The sequence below is a fragment of the Lepidochelys olivacea genome (assembly GCF_965140295.1).
Source record: "Lepidochelys olivacea isolate rLepOli2 genome assembly, chromosome: 7".
Taxonomy (NCBI): Eukaryota; Metazoa; Chordata; order Testudines; family Cheloniidae; genus Lepidochelys; species Lepidochelys olivacea.
In genome coordinates this window covers 5499800-5525120 of record NC_140417.1, presented here as the reverse complement: position 1 = coordinate 5525120, position 25321 = coordinate 5499800, and the positions used below count along the sequence as shown (strand labels likewise).

The following is a 25321-nucleotide window of genomic DNA, read 5'->3' as shown; positions in this document are numbered from 1 at the left end:
TGTCTCTGAGCTAACTACGTGCTACTCCTTACTCCAGCCTTCAGTGCTGTAAATTTTAAAATGAAAAAATATTTAATTTGGTTCTTAATGGAAGGATGATGGGACTAAAGTTGGGGATGGTCTAAGGGAGGAAAGATGTTACAATAATTTAGCATTACTCTACTTTAATCCCAAGAAGAGAATTTTCTCTTTTCCTTTGAAGAAAATCATCTTTCCTAATCATCTTTCATTGATTATTCTAAAAAACCCATTTACCTCCCCCACAGAATGATATACTAGTCCTCTCTCATTATACTTTAATAGAATAAAACCCAGCTGTACACTAGAAGATTAGATATGCAGTCTTTGAGGTAAAGAATATTGTTCCTTCAGACGGCCAGACAGAACTCTCTGTATCGCTTTTCCTATTAAGTTCAAAATGTAATGTAAGCTAATGAGATACATTTCATCATTCTGTATTTGATGGGCCAGCCATAAAATTGAATGTTAATGCTAAGGTGGCAGTATACACAGAAGAGTTAATATGCAGACAATAAAGGCATACTTAGAACATATCCTAAGAACATCTTAGTCTTACGGAAATTAAAAGTTGTCATAAAACAAACCTAGTTAAATTACAAAATATGTATAAAACAATAAGCTGTTTCAGTCCTTTCCCTAACATATATAAAACGCTCACATTACCCGAGGACTTGTACAAGCTCGTGCTCTATTTTCTTCCCTTTCCTGCACTAGTGGCTTTCTACCCAGACACCAACACAGTTTTCCAAAAACCCCAGATCTATTGACACACATTGTAGATATATTTAGGAGTACAGGAGATAACTACCATATATACAGGTTTTAGAGTAGCAGCCGGGTTAGTCTGTAAACGCAAAAAGAAAAGGAGGACTTGTGGCACCTTAGAGACTAACCAATTTATTTGAGTATAAGCTTTCGTGAGCTACAGCTCAGTTCATCGGATACATTTTGCATCCAATAAAGTGAGCTGTAGCTCACGAAAGCTCATGCTCAAATAAATTGGTTAGTCTCTAAGGTGCCACAAGTCCTCCTTTTCTTTTTACCATATACAGTGATTCCATTGGTAATTATGCTGGGGTATTCCACAATGCGTTGGAATTGAAGTGTTCAAAGAATGAAGTTCATTGTTTTTCAAGACATGAAGCACGGTAGAAGTTACAGCTCTTCCCATGCAATCGCGACAAGCACCTCCTTGTGTACTGCTCTTTAAAAAGATGAAAGCAAGGGTTAAACACTGTAGATTTGCACAGTTAGCTGCTGAATACCTGAGGTCTCGATGCACACCAGGAACAGGAATGCTTCGGTGGAGCAATAAAATTATTCTGGAAGCTGAAAACTTTTCCAAGCGCTGGTGCAGACCAGTGACCCAAAAGAAAAAAATTCATGTACATTGCTGGAGTCTGTGTTAGGGCTAAGTCTGAAATATTGCACCTTCCATCCCACCAAGCCTGCTGCAATGTGGCCATTTTGGGTGGGTGGGGGGGTCAGTGCAGCCCCCAAGTAGCAAGATTTTTCCATTTGCAGTTACTTCTGGCCTTCTGATGAATGACTGCTGCATTCTGCCTGCGCATTCGCTATTTTAAACTGTCCAAGTAGGCATCCAAAAGGCCTCTGAATTGGTAGCACCATCCTTCTGCTTGTACATTAGCCTGAGCACGAGATATTAGCCTCCCATGCAGCAAATGCAAAGGGAAAGATCGTCTCCTAGGCCACTCCCAGCCAGTCACAAACATCCTGGAGCCCTCCTGGACCAGAACTGCAAATGGAAATCTGCATTGGATCCAAGTTACTTCTAGTGTGCAGTGTTTTCTCCTTCTGGGGTGTTCGTAGGGATCTCACATTATGGCAGAATTGAATCCACCATTTGTGAAACTCCCTGGGTGCTTTGGAATGAAAAGTATGATAGAAAGCTAAAATATCATGATTGTGGATGGCTAGCACAACGCTAAGGGCTGAATAAAACCCAAATATATCCATAGGTTTCAGAGTAACAGCCGTGTTAGTCTGTATTCACAAAAAGAAAAGGAGTACTTGTGGCACCTTAGAGACTAACCAATTTATTTGAGCATGAGCTGTCCTTCTTGCATAAATCCAAATCCCGTGGATGACAGCTGGATGTGACAGCAGTTTGTAAATATCTGAAAGTTGTAAACGTTGGAGAGGCATAAAGCGCTGTTCAGGATGCCACAAGAAAGGATGAGGAGTAATGGTATCAAATTGCTCACAAACCTTATCTGGCAATGTAGAATGGAATAAAATATTTTCTTGTTATTATCTTAAGAATGTGACTATGTCTACCAAGAACAATTCTGGAAACTCCATTACTGGGAACAGACACAAAATAGGCTAACTAAGGCACTAGGTGAATATCCAGGAAGGAGAGCGCTAAATACTGTTAGACTCACTACAGGCCCTGTCAGCTTTTTCCCATATCTAGAGCCAGATTTCCAAAACATGGTTGCAGCAGTTGCACCTGCAGAAATGAGTGCATGCCATTTCCATGCACCAAACCCTACATTTTTGTGCACAAACTGGCATCTGCACTTGAAGATAGGGAGTTATGCAGGTACTTCCCAGTTTGGGCATCTGATCAGTGCGGGGGGGGGTTTGAGAGCACAGCTGCTCTACCAAGTTTTGGGAATACAGCAACAGTGTGGGTTTCATTAGTGTTATACAGCTGTGCTTTTGGAAAGTCCGGTAGGCAGATAATGTCCCCAGGGAATGGAAACTGATGGGTGCTAGAATCACTTCATTATCTATTTTTCTTTGTTCTCTCCATTAGCTTCTTTTCATCTTGTCCAGCATTATCTTGTAGTTTTGTTAAAATTTGATACCAGCAAATGTACAGAACAGAAATGATGGGCAGTGTTACATTAACTAGAAAATGCGACCGTACTAATCTCTGATGACTATAAGACATAGCATGGGTGAAAGAAAGAAAAAAACTCCCAGAGTCCCAATGGACTAAAAAGTTATGATTACAGGAAAGGCCTCTGTCCTTCAATCACAGTGCATTATTTATGATCTAATTATTGCTTATTGGCAACCTTAAATTATACTTCAGCAAAGATATTTCTGGATGAGTGAGAGGGAATTAACCTCACTATTGTCCTGTCGGACCACCATGGCAGGGCATATTAGAAGCCATTAATATCTTCCTTTTAGCTGTTAGCATTACTGAGTTGGACAGCTTAGTGGCTTGGTGTTGTTTGCTTTTTTCCATTTTTCCCCCATTTATCAAGAAATGTATCATTTGACATTTTTTCCTTTTATCAAGAAAGCTTACGACAATGTATGTAGATTACATATATGGGGTCAAGGAATCTAGAACTAGATTAAAATGCAGAACATGACCTCTGCATAAATAGCTTTGTGTTAATAAAATGGTACTGTAGGTACAGCCCCTTTCACCTGAAGATCTCAAAATGCTCTACAATCATTAAAACAATTGGACTTCCAAATAGCCCTATGACATATCTGCCAAGATTCATAGATTCCAAGGTGAGAAGAGACAATTGTGATCATCTAGCGTGACCTCCAGTGTATCACAGGCCAGAAAACTTCCTAAATTAATTCCTAGAACTTTTAGAAAAGCATCCAACCTCGATTTAAAATAGGTTGTGACAAGGTTCCTCCTTTGCCTTGGTGGGTCCTGCGCTTATTGGCGGATTTGCTCACCTCAGAGATTCACGGCAGTCCTCAGTTTGGCCACTTTTGCTAGTGGCTCAAACCTGCCGTTCACTCAGCTAACCTCATCACTGGCCAGCCTGGGAGAAAGGAAGGAGAACAATCTCCGCAGTCTCTGCTGATCCACTATGTGGGTCAGGGAACAGCCCAGAGACCTTCCCCTCTGGTGGAACCCACAGTTCAGGTCAACTCCTCCTGTGTCTGACCAGGAGTTGGGAGGTTTGGGGGGAACCTGGGCCCGCCCTCTACTCCGGGTTCCAGCCCAGGCTCCTGTGGACTGCAGCTGTCTAGAGTGCTTCCTGGAACAGCTGTGCGACAGCTACAACTCCCTGGGCTACTTCCCCATGGCCTCTTCCCAACACCTTCTTTATCCTCACCATAGGACCGTCCTCCTGGTGTCTGATAATGCTTGTACTCCTCAGTCCTCCAGTAGTACGCCATCTCACTCTCAGCTCCTAGTGCCTCTAGCTCCTCACACGCATGCCACAAACTGAAGTGAGGTCCTTTTTAAACTCAGATGCCCTGATTAGCCAGCCTGCCCTAATTGATTTTAGCAGCTTCTTAATTGGCTCCAGGTGTCCTAATTAGCCTACCTACCTGAATTTGTTCCAGCAAGTCCCTTCTTGTTCTGGAACTGCCCCTGTTACCTTACCCAGGGAAAATGGACCTGATTAATCTGGAACTAATATATCTGCCTTCTAACACTCTCCTGTAGCCATCTGGCCTGACCCTGTCACATAGGTCAGTGACGGAAAATCCACCCTGATCTTTGGTCAATTGTTCCTACAGTTAATTACTTTCACAGTTAGAAATTTACACCGGGTTTCCAGTCTGAATTTGCCAAGTGATACTCATCCTCCAGTGAGAGATTGGAGTCCCCAACTCTGGCAATGTTTTCATGAGTCTTACGATAGCTGCAGGGCTGACTGAGTAAAGGTATGCATGTTAACAGGGTGTGCTGGGGCACTGCTGAAAGAGGGCAGAGTTAAGGTTGCCTGTGCAATCTTAAATCTCATTTCCTGGTTTTCAGAAGTTTGAGTTTTATTCTACAAGAGGACAACATAGCACCAAAGCAATCTTAACCCTGCGTTCATGGAGTGTTTTGCCATCTTGCCACCCCCTAATTATCCCTCCCCTCCCACAAAGCATTCACACGTCTAATTCCACACCCACACCCCAAAAGGACTCTGAGGGGTGCAGGCAGATTGGGGTGCCCTGGCAGAGCTGTGGGATACTCTGCACCTCCCTCAGCTGAGCACCCAACCTCTCCCTTACCACCCATCCCAACTACCTTCCTCACCTCACTGCTGTCTGTAATGGCATGGCACCCACCTCTCATGAGTGCCCCCTTCTGGTTGGGTGTGTCTGCACTTCTCTCAGTTTATGGTGACTCATTCTGGCAGTTTCTAGGGACTCAGCCCTCCCGCCAAGTCACTCACAGTCTGTACAGAACATAATTCAAAACAGACCCCTTTCAGGGTATTAGTCCAACAATGTCTTTAAGTGCTCCTTGCCCTGCTAGGGGGCCATGCGGTAAGGGGCCAGGCTTCTAGGGCTTCCTCCCTGGACACTCTTCATCAATTCTGGTCTGTTCTGAGTCCATCTGGGCTTCTTATCAGTTCAGATTCCCTTCTGCAGGCTTATCACTGTCCAATTGTGGGTCACTTCCCCAGTGGCTTATGGGGGTAAGCAGGTCCACGCACTACTCTGGGTCCCAGCCCAGGGACACTAACAGTGGCAGTACATGCTGCCGTGTCCCTTTAACTAAAGTGCTTTCAGTTTCCCCTGGGCCACTTCCCCACAGCCCCAGCCTTCACCAGTGCTTCATCCTTACCTCGGGGCTCTTCTGTGTTCAGGCCCAGAAGCTAGCCAGGAGCTCTCTCTCACTCCCCTGGTCCTTGCCAGAACTGAGCTGTCCATGGTTCTGCAGTTCCCTTTGGTCAGCCAGGAGCACCAACTGCACTCCTTACTGAGTCTGATCTGCACTGCGGCTCCTTTTGTTAAGGCCCGGCTTGACAAAGCCCCAGCTGGGATGATTCAGTTGGGGTTGGTCCTGCTTTGAGCAGGGGGTTGGAGTAGATGACCTCCTGAGGTCTCTTCCAACTCTAATCCTCTATTATTCTATTATTCCTTTTATGTTAACCTGCAACCCTGATTGGTTAGTCCCTTGCAGCACCCCCAGATTGGCTGCTTCCTGGGCAGTCTCTCTAGGTAGCCTGAAGGACTTAGCACTGCTCCTTTCCTGAGATGGGTCTGGCAGGACCCTGAAGCCTCCAGCAGGAGGCCTCTGAGCCTAGTGCACTCCTCATACAACCCACATCCCTCTCCCTATGTTCCCCCGCTGCTCCACCCCCTATTATTCCTCTCTTCCCAGGAAGCATTCACATGACTAGTTCCCCCCCCAAAAAATACTTTGATTATATTCCCCCCCAACCTAAAATTGCCACCCATAACTCACAAATTGTAGCAACTTCCAGTTACTCAGTTTAAAACACCTTTTGTCTTGTCAGGTGGGGACTTATGATTAACTTGCCCGTAGGCTATGTCCACACTTAAGATGCTACAGCCGCATAGCTGCACCGCTGTAGCACTTCAGTGTAGCCTCTCGCTACAAGGATAGGAGGGGTTCTCCCATTGACAAAGTTAATCCATCCCCTCAAGAGGCAGTGGCTAGGTCATTCTTCCATCAATTGATTCATCCATCAATTAGTGCTGTCTACACCAGGGATTAGGCTGGCACAACTATGTCTCTAAAGGGTGTGGATTTTGGGTGTAGTTACGCTGATGTAAATTTCCAAAATAGAACACCCTTTAGATGTTAATGGGAGGGTGAGTTTACAACAGTCAAGTGGTCTGATTCATCCAGTCATTGGTTCCTCTCTTTTAACAGTATAAGGGCTGGTCTACACTAGAAAATTAGATGAAGCCAGCTATGATGCTCAGGGGTGTGAAAAAAAATCAACACCCCCGAGAGACGTAGCAATATAGATCTAACTCCCCCCAGTGAGACAGCACTAGGATACCAAAATAATTCTTCTGTCAACCTAGCTACCCCCTCCTGGGGAGGTGGATTAACTACAGTGACGGGAGAAACCCTCTCATTGTTTGCAGTGAGTGTCTACATTGACGTGCTACAATGACACAGGTTGCAGCCTTTTAGGGTAGACGGTCTCAGGCAGCAGAAGTAAACGGGGGGGGGGGCGCTATAACTCAGAAATCCGGGTCAAATGACCCACATTTGGACCATTAACACTACCCCATACCTCCATGACATACTCCAAATTTCAAAGCAATCCAATTAACCGTTCAGATTGTAGAGCACTTAAGAGTCAAGCTTTAGTTTAAAGCATATAAAATGGGAGGAATGGAAGTCCTCTCGCCAATTCTCTGTATTGGCAAATACACAGTGTAAAAAGGTACAGTCTGTTAAATGTAGTGTTCAGTTTGGGTTCCCCAAAGATTTAGTGAGTGCCATGCACTACCTTGGGTGAAACTCAGTCTCAGACCAGTTTGTCCCACAGCTCATAAGTAGTTTGATCTCTAGCTCAATGGGGGAGGGGAAGACCACTAGAACCATTTTTTAAAAAATCATTATCTCCAGAACCCTTCAGTCAAATGACTCCAAATTTGGGTCACTAACCCTACCCTGAGTCTTCCTAAGGCACACCAAAATTTCAAAGAACTCCAACTAAGAATGTTGATTTTATTAGAGGACTTATAAAGGTTGATCTTAAACAGATGTCGTGATGCAACCCTAACTACTCCCACACCACTATAATTATAGCGGTTCTCTAGCAGATGATTATGATCAGCTGAATTCCACCCTAAGGCTGAATAACATGAGAAGCACGGGACTTCCCTGACTGTCTGAGACCAGACTGGGAACAGTCAATGAAGTTATTTCAAGTGTCCAAGGGCAGTGAGGGAGTAACAGAATACTCTTCTTGCCTGAACTGATAGCCAAGTTCATTGCTCCTCAAGGACAATGTGCTGCCAACAATGGATATCCCATTGATGTCAGCGGATGTCATATGTGCGGAAAAAGGATATGATTGCAAATGAATAAATACCCTGAAGCAAACCCCAAGTACAAAGCCAAATTAGCAGATGCCTCCATTATTTGGAGGACTTCTATTTTCAAATAAGGGTTAAGAATTTCAAACGGCAGGACCAAGTGCTCCCCCACACAGTGACCACAATGGGTCTAACTCACTGACTCCTTTTCCGGCACCCTAGATCTTTGTGAGAAGGGTTTCATCGCTCCCCAATGTCCCTTCAGCTCTCTACAGAAGAACACCTCTCAGGACAAAGTGTTCCTCTCCAATCCGAAATACAACTCAAAACCATGCCTGCCACGCAGACCAGCCTCATGAATGGATCTCCCCGTGTGGCTGGTTTGAATGGTGCTCACTGTAAGATTATCGCCACCATGCCCATTATTAAGCCAGAGAGGTTAAATCTAGAGGTGTGCAAAACATCCAACTTGAACCTTGCATTCACTCAAGATCAGCTTGATTCCAATTGAGACCGCAGCTCAGCAGTGCGCCAGGCCTGGGAGCATCTCAGCAAATCTGCATACGTCTTTGTTCTGTCTGTTCTAAGGCTGGCTGCTCACGGGCAGCGACATGGCAGAGTCCAGAAAGTTGCCTGGGATATGGCCATTTCCCTTAACTCTGGAGAGTTGAACCTGGTCCCAGGTAGTCTAGGGGGCTAGGTGGAAGCCATGTGACCGTCTCGGTCACAGAAAGGCTGGGTGTAGCTGATCTCTCTGATCCAGTTGAAAATAAGGAAACGAACAGGTTAAACCAGAATGGGTAGATTATCCCACTGACAGGAATGGCTGCGTGTGCTGGTGAAGGACGCAGAGAGAGGGGGAAAGGGCAAAGAGTGAAGTGCTATTTTGTTTTTTGCCTTTTGCAAAATCTCCGCAACCAGCTCAGTCAAAATGGAAACAATTTTTCAGGGCACAGGCCGCGCACAGAAACTCAGCAGCAGAGCTTGGCATGTGTGTCTACCCGTGGCCTGGTATTATTAACTCCATCGGTTAGTGGACACACATATACCACGGAGAGCGCTCTGGCGGTGTCCATTCTGCACCCGCGTTCCCATGACATAAGGAGCACTTCTCCGTTCAGACTCTAGAACATGGCACTTGTCCTGCCCCGCCAGGTCAGCTGAGCTGCAGGGTCAATATTCACAACAGCCCTGTGCTGGATGCAGGGAAGGACAGAACTGAAACCTGCTAATAAAATACAGGCACCTGAAGCCACTCACAACAACATTAACACGCTATAAAGGCTTGGATTCTCCTCTGTATCCATACTGTGCTTAGCACAGAAAAAACCCTGCACCATGGGAACTCCCTGCTGGCCAGCAATGGCCCGAGCTGTGCAAAGTGACAATCTGGGCCTAAGTCTTTTAAAACCTTCCTCAAGAGGTTGCCCAAAGTGGGGATCAAAGGCCCCCTCTCTCTGCAGCACACAGGACCAAAGCCAAGAGTGGGTGGCAGGGTGCTGGTGTCCTACACAGTCATTGCAGGGATAGTGACTAGCCCCACAACAGCAATCTGGGTATGCTTGCAATACCCTTGTATTCCACCTGCTGCACATTGGTCATGACACAGAAGTATCTAGCGCATGCCGGTTGCATGATTTCTTCCCCTCTCCTGACACTGAGAATCATCAGTAGAACGTGTTAAGCACGTTCATGGAATGTGACTCCAGCCCTCCCATCATGCTGGCACCAAGCACAGGAGTGCCAGAGTTTGGGAGTGTTCTCTAGGTTTTACAGGCAAAGCTTCCCTGACTCCTGGCTTTGTATACCCATAAAACAGAGCAACTGGGAGGTGAAGCTTGAGGCTTGAGACAGCAACTCAGTGCACCATTATTAATACCTTCAATTAGGGGAACCTATTTCAGCCGTATCTCATTGCTCTTATCATTTTTGAAGCCCCAAAAGCACTGATTTCCGGCAATGATTTCCAGAGGTTAATTCTGCATATGTGAAAAGAACTCTTCCCTTTTAGCAGTTTTCACAGAGTTTAAGGTCAGAAGGGACCACCAGATCATCTGTCTGACCTCCTGTATATCACAGGCCATTGAATTTCACTCATTTACTCCAATATTGAGCCCAATAACTTGAGTTTTGGCTAAAGCACATCTTCCTGGAAGGCATCTGGTCTTGATCTGAAGATATCAAGAGACAGAGAATCCACCAATTCCCATGGTAGTTAAAATTTTGTGCCTTATTTCAAATTTATATTTGCTGGCTTTTTTTTTTTTATTTTGCCACCTTTCCATTTCATTGACTGTCCCCTTGTTCTTGGGTGAAGAGAGAGAGTCTTGAGCTACTTCCTTTAAACCATTCAGCATTCTGTATATTTTTATCATGGCCCCTTTGGGGGTCATGGATCAGTGTTCACATTGCACTCTTTGTCGGTACCTGGCCCAGCCCAGGGATGCTAATGATCTAACCAGCAGACCAAATTCAGTGATGAGAATATGTTTCAAGCAAAGAAAATTTTGCAAAATTTGCAAAACTTTTTTCCTCCTGTATATCTCAGCCCCTCCTTCATCCACTCCGCAAAGAGATTTTCATTCTTTTCACTCTCAATATTGCCTTGTAAAGCTCAAAACTTGACTAATTTTTAAACAGAATGATACTAAGAATAATGGGGTTCTTAAAAATTGGAAAAGTTCCTTTTATCCCCTGCTTTTGAGGCATTATATACTGCCTGCTTACGTCACCCCTATATCCTCCACAGCTTCATCCTCACGACTTTTCTCCTAACACATCTTCTTGGGCTCATTCTCTTTCCACAGATTTTTATTCAGGTTTAATATTTAAAGTCGGGGGAGGAAGAAAAATCCTGCGGCTACAATAGCTTGTGAACACAAGAAATATGGCAAACCTCCCACCCTCACTTGAATTCTCCCTAATTCTATTATCATTTTTACTTTCTGTTTTGAAATATTTGCAATCTCAAATAATCAGACTTCCTTTTATTTATTTTTACTGCTAACAGTCGTGCATTTTCTTTGCTGCTTCCCGATATGCTTCAACTCTTGCCAGATATGGGAAAGAGCAAGAACTTGTTTAAAACCAATAATGTGTCAATATGGGCTTCTCTGCAATTGAGCATGCTGTAAATTCAGATACAGAGAAGAGCTAATTATAGTGGTTCTCACTAAGAGAAGATGATAGCCAGTGAGACACTTATTAGCACTTATTATTTGCCTTATGGTACCATCTAGAGGCCCTGATCAGGGACCCATTGTTCTAGGCACTGTACATACTAAAAGATATTACTATGAAATTGACCCATTTTAAGTGAAATGTGCAAATACGTGGTTTTTCTTCCATCAGTTTCTGGTTTGTTAATGCCACAACAGGAGGCTGAGTTATCTATCTAAGGCGGAATACCTAGCCTGATGGTCCCACGGTCAGGAAGCACAGAGAGGGTTAAAGCCACCTAGCTGGACTGGGTGCATAAAAGCCAGAACCCCAGGATCTGGGCACAAAATGTATATACTGACAGTATCATTCAACACTCAGGTGAAACTCCTATTGATGCTAACAAGGATCTTTCCTACACACCGACTCTACGCAAGTGTGATCACCTTTTTACCCTAATCTTCAACTCCCTCGTATGAAATCAGTCAGTTAATGAGTTGTTGGTGCCCAGATGTTAAAGGCTTGTGAGTGTATTGCAGTGCATCAGCTTTGTTTATGCCAAAGTGCTTGGGAAGGTTATTGACAGTTGTGTTCATTTTAAAATTAACTCACCTGATAAATATACCAAGCTTCAACGATGTCTCAGGCCTTCGACAAAACTGGGATGTTGAACATGATGAGAGGGGAACACAGAAGGGAGAGGACTTTTATAGCACCCTGAAATCTCTGTGGGCCCAATCCTGCACTCCCACTTATTGAAGTCAAGAGGAGTTCAGGAGGCACTTAAGGACTGAATTCCACCCCATGGGACGTGCACTGTCCACCTTTGCAAATGAAGGTCAAGTGGGTGCTAGAAAGAAAATCGAAACAAAACATGAAAACAATGTACAAAAATAAGGACGTATTGAACAGTTTCACTAGCCTAGGTAGGTATGTGTATACACACCGTATGTGTGTATATCATACACACAACACAGGGGAGCTCCTGCAGGGCCAATGGTACTCCACCTCACACCAACATATGGGGCAGGAGATAGTTGCCACCGTCTTCCCCAGGCTGTCTATAGAGTGTGTGTGTCGTGTATGGCTGGGGTGAGAATGCACATGATGGGGTGTTGCCAGATAAACGTTTTATCTGCATGCTTCCTTGACAGCTGCATTACTCAGGATTAATGGAGCCAGGAGTGAATTATGCTTCTGATCCCATACAGGAGCCCATGAAACCTTAATTGCACACAACATTTATTATTTGTGTTGTGGAAGCAATTAGAGGGCCCCGTCAGAGATCGGGGCTCTGTTGTGCTGGGTGCCAAACAAACATACAAATGTCCCAACCTGAGGTCCCAATCCAAGGCCTTGATCCTGTAATAAGAACTCCATGGGGGCACAGGGTCTGTTCATGTGGAATCCATGCAGGATTGGGGCCTAAGGGCCCAATCCTCCAAACACTTATGCATGTAAATAACTTACTCAATAGAAATACTACCAATTTCAATGGGACTAATGCACAAGAGTCACATTACTCACCTACCTAAATGTTTCCAGGATAAGGCCCTGCCTGCTGTGTATGCCTCACATTGTAGGGAACAATTATCTGAGGAATTGTAGAGTTGAATGTTTTGCTATTGGTATTGTTTGCATCTCACCAGGCTCCTTTAGTTACCACGCAGTTGGTTGGACAGGCATCAGGGGAACAGAAAACCTAACTAAAACTTTAGAAACCTCCACAAATTGCCCAAATACTTCCCCTCCTCCCCCCATGCAATCAGCGAGAGAAAGCGTGACTCTCACAATCCCAATGGCATAAACTTCACATTTATATTTTGGATGGACTGAAGTATTGAGCTGTTAAGATGGTCCTGATCTAGGACTGAATCCTGATCTGCACTTCAGCCCAGGGGAATTTTGGGGGAAAGAAAGTAATATTTTTCCTGGCAGCTGCTAAAAACCACTTAGAAGTTTGAAAAATGAGAAGCATTCACAGTGGGGATAGATTAGCGGGAAGCAGACCCAGCCCCCCCAACTGTTTGCCAGTAGATAAAGATGAAGCACTGTCAGAGATTACAGTGGCAAGAGTGAAATGTGCTGGACCACACAGATAAATTAAAGGCTGAGCAACAAGTCACTAACACTGGATATTATATATCCAAGAGCGCCGAAGGAAGGGAAGAGCAAAGCGGCTGAGCCGTTAGCAAAACTATACAATCTCATTAAAATCAGCCACTGTGCTGGAAGAATAGATACACACACATATGGTTATGTATGCACACCCATCATTATACATATATGTCTATATAGCCATATCTCTCTCTATAATGCTACAGATCGCCAGAAGCATGTGTGAGCAAGTACATGATGGTGTGGAGTGCTATACAGGTTTTAAAGGATGAATTTGGGATGGTAAAGAATGTGGTGACTGACCAAGCCATGAGCGAGCTGTGCAAGCCATCTGAAAGCGGGCCAATAATACCTCTATAGGACTCCACTCCTTCATTATTCAGGATATGCCACATATCTTATAGAAACACTCATTTAGCACGGCTTCACAGACTTAAAAAATGATGCGTTGGACCACGTCTTTTGAACCCCAGCCCTTGGAAACCCAGGTGGCTTAGTAGCCAGCTGTAAAGGGCTCAGTGAGAGCCATGAAAACCAACCCAGAGAGCTTTTCTGTACATAAATTCTCGTGACTTTCACTTGATAGAGTAGCCAGTGGCTGAATAGGAATTAATTATCTTTTGACCCCTATATATATCCCTGGAGGACAGGGCTGCACCGAATTCGTGGAGCTTACTCTAATGCTACCCCTGCTACTGCTGTTCTTTGTATAGAGATCCTCAGAGAACAGGGCTCTCAATCGGGTGTGTTTCATGAGCCTTATATTCAAAGTAAAGGATAAGCCGAGAACCCCCACTGTGATTAGATATTAGACATTTGATCCTAAGCTCTAGATATCCTTGCTTCTGAGGGTATTCAAAGTGCCAACCATGTCTGATGTTTCACATCACCAAGACTTTCCCCCCCGATTGCCACCCAATGTTCTCTTTGAATATTACCTTTTTGGTTCACCTGGCTTTCTGCAGCTTGTACATGATTTGTGCTACTGACCCTTCCCTAGCAGAAGAAACATAGCGATTCTGAAAAAAGTGACTGGATATTTATTTTGATATACACCATCTTCTACAACCTTAAGAAATGAGTCTTCTTGTACAGAAAGAGTGCAGTTATGGGAAAACGGGCAGCAGGTATAAATGTACACAGTATTTATAAATTGCTAACAGGCTAAATATTCAAAAGTGACTAAGAATGGTATACACTGAATCATTTTCAAAAGGAATCAAATCTGATTGGGTTTGCCCAGCTTTTGCTTGTATTTTTCAGTGTCCTATACACGACATCATTTCTCTTGTTAAATGTAAAGGAATGTGTCCTTACAATTGCATTATTCCAAATCAATAGCAAACCCTACAGCTCTGAGTACAAGTGGCACAGTGGCAACCTTCGGAAATTAATATTGATTTCTGCGTATGCAGGGGAAGAAGGAATGAGTAACAAATTCATCCTGAAAAACGTTTAAATAGCTTCAAAAGCAGATTCTGAGATTGCAAAGCATTTATTGCCTAATTGAATTTCTTTTCTGAAAGAGCTCACCTGAGACTAATAGACAGTATCTTAAACTTTCACTACTAATATATAACCTCACCTATGATTATCTGACATCCTATCAAACTCTGCTTTCATTTCCATTACCAGAATCCCTCCCTATGACTGATATCATGATAGTAATGAGCTTATACCAGAACTAATATTTTGATATTACAAACATGTATTTCTTCATACATATTCTTATGACAGCAATCAATCTGTAGCTGTATAACAATTATCAGGACTTTTTCAAGACTTTTGGGACACTAAGCATCAAATGAAGAATGACTCATATTTAGCTAATTCTAATATGAAAGAGTCATGGGACCAATGCATGAATTAATTTAATGCTACAAATTCAGACGTTTACCATGCACCCTCATCAATCCAATAATGGTGAACATTTTTTTATCTTGCTTAGGTACATGGGCATCATCACTGTTTATATTGCCCCATCCAAGTACATGGCACTTTACAGACAAATAAAAAGACAATGTCTTCTTATTTACAGGTGAGCAAGGAGGTATATGAATAAGACAGAATGCTAAGGAATGAGGCAATCATTGCTATTCACAAGCTGGAGCCGGGAAAGCAACAGTATACCAACTTGTGTAATGACCTTACACTCTGCAAGAAGAAAGCTGTCTGGCTATTTCCTTTAAAGATTACCTTAGTTTTCATTAATACATTTGTAAAATCAGCAACACCTCCTTGCTAATCAACAATATTTTTCTTACATATTCACAAAAGTACAGTCTGGTATTCACATGCTTCAGTTCAATCAGTATTAACCAGTTCCTAATGGTTTAAAAAAATAAACCCAAAAAAACCCTCAAGCGCAGCTGCACTATTTTTTAAAGACTCTTCGATTTGAAATGCCAAAAGTAAAATGCTCAATCACAATCCCTTCCCTATTACAACCTCACTCCCTCTACATTATAATGAAGTGCAGAATAAGTTTTCCAACATAGTTTTCCCCACTATGAGAAGCAAAATATAAAATGGAAATATCTTCATGTACATGAATTTCAGGAGAAGCACAGATCAGTGGGGGTCAGAATGTGAATGAAAAGAAACCAAACCTGATATAACTGGAGGTTTCAAAATCATCTAACCCCCCCCCCAAACAGTACAGTTACACACACACATTTATATAAACTTACCGGAGCAAATATCACCATACACATTTACAAAAGGATTTATAATCCAACTTCCCTCTCCTGAAATAAAGCAAAGGTTGTCTCATACTAAAAATAAAGGCTCCCAAAAAGCTTCTCAGTAGAGAGAGCACCAGCTCCTTGTCTCTCTTTTTATGAAGCAAATAAGGAGAGCAAGAAAATCAATGCTGAGAGAAAGTGAGATGATATACCAATCAGGCAGCAGCCTCAACCTTATTTGCAGGGGGATGGCAAAATGGTCATATTATTAGACAATGACTACACACAGGCTAAGTAAAGAAATTGAATACTTTCCCCTTGGTGGGAAGAAGAATGCTTTGTTGTGGTGTAGTTACCACTATGGTGTGCTATAAAATGTAGCTCATTACTCACCATAGTAAATGCAGGATTGCTTTTTTTTTTTTTATTTATTTAAATGAACATGCTATAGGAAAGAAGCTTTCTCTCTTCTCTACTGGGTTTGTGCTAAGACTGAAGATTGATTCAGATCAATGATATTTTAAAAAGAGCACTTGGTAGGAGTCATGATGTTGTTAATGGGGCACTTTGGATATTTACTGTATCTAGACAGATCTATATTCTGTCGATCTGCACAGATTCTCGTGTACATTAAATACATAGAGGAGCCCAGTCGTGAAAGTGCTGAGCACCTCCAATCCTCCTGGGCTTTAATGGGTGTTGAGGTTGTCCAGTACATTACAGGGTTGATAGAACTTATTTTTTCTTGACAGCTTCTCTTTGGTATAAGAAAAGTAGGAAAAAGTTCTATTCAATTCATTGTCCAAAACCTGAAATATTAATCCCGTACCTGTGCCAACCAGATAAAGGGGGAAAGATAGCAAGATTGTATATTAATTACATCTGATAAACACATTGAGACCAGCTCACAGATTGGATACATGGGATTTTTATAGCACTTCCATGGAATTCTCTTGGAAAGAGGAACACGATGTACATCTACACTGCAATAAAATACCTATGACAGAACTGCGGCTGGCCCGGGTCAGCTGACTCGAGCTCGGGCTGTGAAGCTGAAAATTGCAGTGTAGACATTTGGGCTTGGGCAGAAGTCCAGGGTCCCAAACCCTGCAATGAGGGTGGGTCTGAGGGCCCAGGCTCCAGCCAACCCCGAACGTCTACGCTGCTATTTTTAGCCCTGCAGCCTGAGCCATGAGCCTGAGTCAATTGACCCAGGCTCTGAGACCTGGTGCCACACATTTTATTGCAACGTAGCCGTACCCGTAGTTCCCCATGCCTTGCAGCACCGGGCTCTGTCCCTCCACAGCTCACCATTCTTTGGCCTAAACATCAGTTCCTCACATTTGTTCCCTCTCCGCAGTTAAACAATGGGCAAAAGAAAAACCAGCCCATAGCAGTGGAACTTGCTACACTGAGCATTTTATTTTATCCCTTGCTGGTTAACCTTTGACAGGCTAAGTATAAAGCACCCGTGTATCTTGTCTTTTTGGGCAAAGGACTTGGTTCATTGCTTAGTGTGTGGGGGTGATTCTTCAACCGTTCACCTTGTATTGTCATTTATACCAGTGCATAGTGGGTGTAAAGTGCTCCCAGATCACAACAGTGGCATTTTGCACCGACTCCAATACTGAATGGCCCTTTTTGCATGCTTCTCCTCCATCTCGCACAAGGGCCTACCACTCCCTGAACCTTCGTATCTGAAGTCTTCACTGTACACTGCAATAAACATACGCTGACACATGCTCCTGTGACTTTATAGAAAAACAAGGCAAATTAATACAAGAAAACACACTCTTTTATTTGAGGACAAGAGATGCATTATTATATTTCACATAGAGACGTCAACTGTGTGACAACAAGTCTGCAAAGCTAGATTGAAACCCATTTGCTTTCAAAAGCTGGACAGGAGAAAGTTCCAGCACAGGGGAGGCATTGGGCTAGATTCTGTTGTGTTCCACCAGTGCAACTCGACTACTGAAGACACTGAGAGCAGAATTTGAGCTACCATACTTTGGCCATTGATTTTACATCAGTATAACCCCACTAACTTCCCAGGGTGGGTTTGGATTTACACTGGTAGGGATGAGAAGAGAAGCAGACCTTCTCTTTATTGGGACATTCTAGAGGACAAAAATGAAGGAGGTTGCCCTAATTGGATGATTAGATTTAAGCTACTCCAGCCATGCACTCTCTCACAGGCCTGATCTTAAGCCAAACCCAAACACAGTGGATACCCAAAAGTTCGTTGTAAGGTAGGTATTTTGCCTACCAGACCTTTCCATGTTAATGTGAGTGATGCTGCAGTCTGTAATGTTGCCCTTTCGGCGAGCATGGCCCATGAAGGTACATGAAGGTTCTAATCTGGAGCAATGGATTACATACTGAGTGAATACAGGTTTTGACAAGGACCTAAACAGTGCAAACGCAGAAAGTGCATTCTTACTTAACTAGACAAGTGGTCATTTTAGGACATGAAAGTAGTGGGTGTTGGGGAACAATTCTTTCCTTTCCCCTCCACCCATAGGAGTTTGGGGCTTTATCACTTCTCTGTGTTTCAGAGATGGCAAGGCAGGAAAGAGCGAGGGAAGTAGAAATTATATATGACCCATTTTGTATGAACGTAACCACATTGAGGCATAGTGCCAATGCACTGTATCCACTAACGAACGCACACAGGACAATACATAAATGGTGTTGTATATGGCATTCAAGATGGACTGAAAATGAAGCAGCTTCCCTTCAATATGAACAGCACAGTAATAAAGTGCAACACAGGGATATTCAATACGATGTGAAAAGATGACCCAGGAACACATAAAAGTTACCATCCAAAATCCCCACTGTAACTGAACGGGGAATAATCCATGTCCTTCCATTACTATTTATGAAGCTCTCTCTGCCACTCCACCTCATACACAGTTGTTCAAGGCTTTTGGAGGATACCTAGTCTCTTGGGTTAATTGAACTCCCAGCTGAGATCTCTTGCTTGTGCATGCTCTTTTCCACGATGATCATGAACAACTCAGTTTTCTTGATAGTATGAAAACTGGTTGCATTTTAAAATGCTTTGGTACATCTTACAGCTAGACTCCTGTTGCTTCATGGAAAGGCATAAGAAATCTCATAGTGGACCGTTATGGAATGAACTGTTTCTAGGGAAAGGCCTTCCAGCCCCTGCCAGTTAGTGGTTGGCATTGTATTCCTTCTCAATATCCCATCGAAGACTAACTCAGCTGGAAATATTGTGAGAATGCTCCTCTTTATATGACTTCTCCAGACAGAGCTGTCCCGCCCATATAACAGACTGGGGCAACTTCCCTGGGCCCCATGCTTTGGAGGCCCCCACGCTTTTGGGGGGGAATGCCACGGGGAGGCCAGGGTGGCCCAGGAGGCTAGCAGGGGGGGCCTGGTGCAGGCAGCAGGGGTCAGATCTGCACCCCGAACTCACCGGTCTGGGCATTTATTTCTTGCCCGCAGCCCCCTAGGCTCGGGCTCAGTCTCGGCGGCTGCAGCAGGAAGCAAGCTGGCCCCAGCCCACTCCTGCTCTGCTGGCTCCCGGCGTTGCCTGACACCGCAGAGTCCTAGCACCCCCCAACCACTAGTGCCAGGGCAGGCTGACCCTGACCCTGCCCTTCCACCTCAGACGGACCCTTCCCTTTTCCAGAAGGACCCTCTACCAGCACAGGGGGCTCCCTCGCCCCTAGCACAGGTGAGTGCCAGCCAGTAGTCTCCATCATCCCTCGCCCGTCGCCCAGCACTGGTGTCCCCCCAGTGCCCCACACCTCCCGCTTCCACTGCCCTTTCTCCTCTATCCAGGCACTGGGTGGTGTTCTTCAATGCCACCTTCAGACCAGCACCAGCTCTTATCACCCCCTGCCTCAGGGTCCTCCTTGCCTTTCAGCTCTCCAGCCTTGGGGTCCCCCTCCCTGCAGTACCAAGACCTGGGGTCCCACAACTCTGTTCTCTCTACCACCCACCAGGACTAGGGTCATCCATCTGCTTTTCTGCCTCCTAGCCCCCTCCCATCCACCAGAGAAAATAGATCTTAGATCCCCTCCTCCATGCTGGAGGGTCCTGGTTCTCCAGCATTAGGGCACATATAGGCTCTCCAAGAGCCACCCAGTTCCAGAGACATGAACTCTCAGTGTTGCAAATGTGTAATTACAGTTTTAAAAAATCCACGGAGGGTAGCGAGACCATGGGCACCTGGGAAGTGAGTTTGCTGCAAGGAAGTCCAGGAAGGTGGATTTGAGAATGCAAGCGGTGCGACACTAATTGTGATTGGTGTTTTTTTTTTTTAATTATATGAACTTCATTTTAATTATAAAAAAGAACTACAATATAATATAACAACATTATAATTATTCAGCTGGGTGCTATCAATATTTAACCTGCGGCCAGGAGCTGCCCTTGAAGTTCACTGTAACCAGATTTCACCTGTATAAAAATGTTAAGGGGGGCCCCATACAGGCTGATTTGCCCCTGGCCCCGCACCCCCCTAGGGACAGCCCTGTCTCCAGATAATGTTATGTTCAGGACAGATGCCCCAGAAAACAAACAAACACACACACATATACTGTTAAGGAGGCATTTTTCAATGGCTTCCTCTTGCCCAATTTTAAGTTAAACTCTGGAAAAAACCCATGAAATTCCATTACATTTGAAACTTCAAGCCTGAAAAAGCTCAGACCCATTCTTGTAATATGATCCCAACTCAGTGTCAGTTTTCCCTGGGGTGAGAGGTTCCCCCGCTCTAGGTTGTTTCACAAGATACAGATCAGTATTACACAGGGAAATTCTTGGAGGAGAAAGTTTATTTGGACTGTAAGTTCCTTATTTAGACCACAGTGCTTCCAGGGAATCTGCTAGCAGGGCTCCAGCATCCAAGCAGAGTCTCACTGAAGCTCCCATTTCAGGACGGGGAGCCTTTGGTTGTAGGTTCCTTGGGTCAGTTACCATAAACCTAAAAATGCTCCTCTTAAAGTCACTGGGAGCTTTGTCACTGATTTCAATGCATCTGGGATAACACCCCTTGCCTCCTTCCCGGCCTGTGTAGTACCTAGCACATTGTAGATGCTCGGCTATTACGTCAAACTATCACATGATCTCCTTGACTTTCTGGATCCACTGTGTGAAAGTCTGAGATACCATGCCTGAAATATATACAAACACTGAGCCATTTGCCTCAGAGGGTTAAAGGAGGTTGCAGTCAGCTAAAAGAATCGGCTGATGTCTCAGCCTCGGCCATGAAAATAATGGGGCGAAAGAATTAGTTCACTGAGAATCGCTGGTGCAAATAACCTGTGAGCCTACAGAATATTAAAGCAGATTCTCATCATGGTGGGATGTATTTCCATACTTCCGTTTTGATTTTTATTTAAATTTTGCAAAGACGTTAAAATTAATTAAGTCTGAGCTACAACTGGAAATCATTTGCCTTTCTGTTAGAAATGGGATCTTTCTTAAGGAACATTCCCCCATTCATTTCTATATGCAAACATCACAGAGAGTTGATCAATCTCTAGCTTGTTTCAGAAGTTTGCAATGCTAATGAGAAAACCAATTTCGACATATTATGTAAGCTGAAGTCTGCGGTAGAGATTCTTGGCATGCCAGATGTAACCACAGACACCCTCACGGATCCACTTTAAAAGCATTTGTAAATGAGCATGTTGAGTGAGCATTAGGGGGACCGATTCAGTTGACTTGAGTGGCGTTACTCCTGATTTACACCAGTGAAAGAGAGTCAAGCCCTAGATTCAAAACAGTAGTGGCAATCTGCGACGTGACCACACTTTCGTTCTAGATGGCGCTTGGAAAAGGTTTGGGAGACAATCTAGTGGATTGCATACAATTTTACAGAACCCTTTAGGGTACTTCTATACTGCAAAAAAACCAAAGCCAAACTAAACCCAAGAAGTGAGCCACGGAGCCTGGACCTACAGATCTGGGCTTAAGTTATGGTGCTGAAGATAGCTAGGTAGCTGTTCCAGCTCAGGCTCTGAAGCCCAGTGAGGGGGGGGAGGGTTCAGAGCCCGAGCTGAAACAGCAGTAAGGCAATTTTTAGCAGGGTAACGCAAGCCCCGCAAACTCCAGCTCGTAGACTCAAGCGCCGAGACTCGTTGCCACAGGTTTGGTTTTGCTGTTTAATTTTTTTTTAAACAGCCTAGACGTACCCTTAGAGTCTGGACACCAAAAATCCTGCCCAAAGGACTGGGTGGTAGAAGGAGGAATTGCTCTGAGGGTAGGTGAATGCAGCAGTTCATTGTGGTTACAAAGAGGACTCGGGGGGAAGGGTATGGGGGGGAGGGGGACAGACATTTATTTTGAGGTTTGCCCCCTTGATCCAGAGCTAGGGGCAGGAAAGTGAATTAAAATCAACGTGCATTGAAAAGGACCTACTTGAGTAGAACTGGATTTAATGGACGCAAAGGGGGTTAAAATCAAATCTCTCATCTGCACCATCCAAACCATTTACTTGTGGCCCAAAAATGGTATATTCTTGCCAACCAATATAAAAAAGCAGCTGTAAATGTATACTGGCATGTACCCTTCCCCATACCTCTGATTCAGAGCGACTCCAGAGTGACTTGTGGATTTAGGATTAAAACACCGATTTAAAGTTGAAACCTGAAGTTTATGACATGGAAAAGAAATATATATATATACACATATAGAGAGAGTTGTGCTACATTGTCACACTCATGGATACCACTGAACCTGGGACCATGAATCTTAATCAGAATATTGGCTGCATGTGTCAAAGATCCCATCAGGAACCACTCAAAAGGAGACCTGGCAGTTGATCCCGTCAGCATCCTATTGCAATGTCAAGTACCAAAAAATCATTAATCACACCTTGTTCTTTTGTGTTATTCAGCAAAGAGGGAAAAAATACTTTCTGCCTCAAGCCAGCCATCTTATCATGAGCTTTAAATCTTGATTGTTCTTCTGGTCCCTTCCCTTTATACTGCTTAGAGCTTTGAATTTATAAGCTGTTGAAATTGTGCTGGCTCATCAAGTTCTGCTCTAAATTCCAAACTACGCAATTGTTAAAATAATTCATAGTTTTAACACTGCTACTGGTACAACAGAGAATTGAATGTCGAGACACAAAATATTAAGAGAGAACCCTTAAGTAACAAGGAGAGCAGCCAAAGCACAGGCAGCAATCGGGACAGAAAAACCACAGGAAGAGGAGATGCCCACACAGCTGTAGACTGCATATTCTTCAGTGCAAACACCACAACACTCAATCTCCGCAAGAAAGCAGCAGTTGTTTGGGTGGGGTTATAAAGGTAAGGCAGCAGCCCTAGCGCCATTGCAGATATTCCTGGGGATGATAATGCTGGACTGGTATGAGTCCAACTTCTCTTGGGCTGACGTTTATATCAGTGTAAACCATCCTCACTGCTGGTATCTTGGTGGACAGTCTCAGGGAAGAGGTCAAGGAGTGACCTGGCATTGAGGCTCGACTGGGCTTAAGGAAGAAGCAATAGTGTGGAGCGCAGCCCTTGTCTTGTCTCCTAAAAGCAGAGGAAGAGCTCCCATTTCTCTGCCTTGCTGAGGGGAGGTGCATTCCCCAACTGCTCCCCACCCCTCCCTCCCCGCTCAGATGGCGTGCTGAGAACATCTTCTTCATCCATGGTTCAAGTAGCTGGAGACTGGACCTCCACTTACAGGGAGCGCCTCCAGGATCAGAGAAGCAGCCCAACAAGCTCAACAACACCCGTGCCGCCTCCATCTATTCATGCTGTTCTGTGCAGACTGCAGTCGACAGAGCTGTCCACCAGGTACCTTTCCACTGCACTAAATTCACTGCCCCTCTAAACAGGGAAAAAATCATCCCTTTCCATTAGTGCACTGAATTTAATTGACTTGGCATATTTGCAAGTAAGGGAGATAACTTGTGGCCTACAAATTCTTGAACAGAGGACAGGATTGAGTGGGAATGGGTGTGCTAACTCCTGGCCAAAAAAAAGTGTATTTAGGAGGATTTTTGAGGAGTTCCAGAAAATAGGATTTAGGAGCATGGCTAATCTCTCCACTTATTTTAATGGACTTGGAATTATTTTTGTGGCACGTACCCATCAAAATCTAGCAGATAATCAGCATAAATAGATTTGAAAACCTACCCATGTCAATCTGAACATCCACTGTATTTCTGAAGTTCAAAACAGTGCCACCGACACCTCATTATTATGGTTTTGCTCCAAAATTTTGCCTAGCCCGTTCCCATAATTAAGTCCCTTCTCTGTATTTCTTAAACTTTTGGCATTTTAAAAAACAACCTGGAGGCCAAACAAGCAGAGGGCGGATGAAAACCATGTGGAATAAGAATTAATCAGATCCATTTCTATTGTATTTTCCTGAAGGTATTTAAAAGTAAAAAACCGAATTATTGTCAACTGTACTTTAAGTTTTCAGCGATGTAGCCAGCAGAAAGCTGTTATTAAAACTACTGTATAATTGCCTCCTTTACTCTCCTTCCCACATGAGCAGCATTATTTTACTCACAGCCAAAATCTCACAGTATTGGCTTCATAACAGAGCCTGTCAATCAGATGCCACCAGATGATACCAGAAAAAGAAAAAAACCTAGCAAGAAGCTGTGTCTCTTCTCCCCTCTCCCCCCATGCTATTGGGGCTCAGCCTCGCCTTTTATATACCCACTAGCACCCCAGCTCAGCAATGCTCTTCCAACTGGGCTGAAGTCCCACGGACTCCAGCTGGACTTCATTTCACTCACGGGCTTTGCTGAATCGGGGCATAAGAAAAAAAAATTGGTGTTATTCTCCCACGATTAGAGTAGTATCTCACGCACAAACCCATGCTTAGGCATCTGAATCCAAATAATGGGCCTGAAATCCCTGGGACCTGTGTGCGCTCAGCGTCCCCGGAAACCAGGCCACTTATTAGGTGCCTTCATGGTGTGTTAGCTCTTTACACGCTCCAGTTTGAAAGTTGTGGCCCTTGTTCAGAGTCATGCCTGCTTCTTAACTATTAAGCCAGCCTTTCTCCCTCTGCTAAATCTCAGGCCTACAGCTCCCATCCAGCCAGTAGGTTTTGCTGCTGGAAGCCAGGAAGTCTTACTTCCCCTGTGGACAATATTATATATCCTTCACCCCGACCCTGACCCTTCATTTCTTGCATGCCCAAAACTCCCCCTGCAAAACAGGTGTGAGAGATTGGGCTGGGTTGTGGCTCTCCAGAGAGATACCACAGCATTCTACCTGAGTGACCCCAGTTGCCAACTACAGCAGAAGGCAGTTTTTGGAGTCATTACGCACTGGAAAATCTCCATTCACTGGGGTGACAGGAGAGCACAGAGGGTCGGAGTCTATAACCAAATCCACATCTTCTATCCGATGCTGCTTTTATCTGCTCTGCCTCTCAGCTATGCCATCAGGTAATCTGACTGAGTCTGTGTTCCAATTGCCTGCACACTGCTTCGATTAAGACAACAACCCTGTACCGGTGTTGCTCTCTGGTGGGCACAGAAGGAAATTACTAACAAGTCATGAATGAGAAAGAGAAGGCAGAATCTCCGGCAGATGGGCACCACCTGCTGTTAAAGCACGTGGAGTCACGGAGCAGGGCGGAAGGTCAAAGGCCTGAGCTCGAGAGAGACACTGGCA

At 44.2% G+C, this 25321-nt stretch overlaps 1 protein-coding gene across 4 annotated transcripts in view; it reads right to left on the bottom strand.

Moving 5' to 3' along the window:
- Nucleotides 1–25321, bottom strand: part of SYNPR (synaptoporin) — a 178850-nt gene that overhangs the window by 62399 nt on the left and 91130 nt on the right. The window contains exon 1 of one of the 4 annotated variants that reach the window (XM_084634419.1): nt 15690–15983. The exons of the other annotated variants lie outside the window; for them this stretch is intronic. Within the exon in view, the coding sequence (XP_084490545.1) occupies nt 15690–15713 (24 nt within the window). The 5' untranslated portion in view covers nt 15714–15983. Of the gene's footprint in view, nt 1–15689; nt 15984–25321 lie in introns of those variants that run through there. 4 annotated transcript variants of the gene reach the window in all.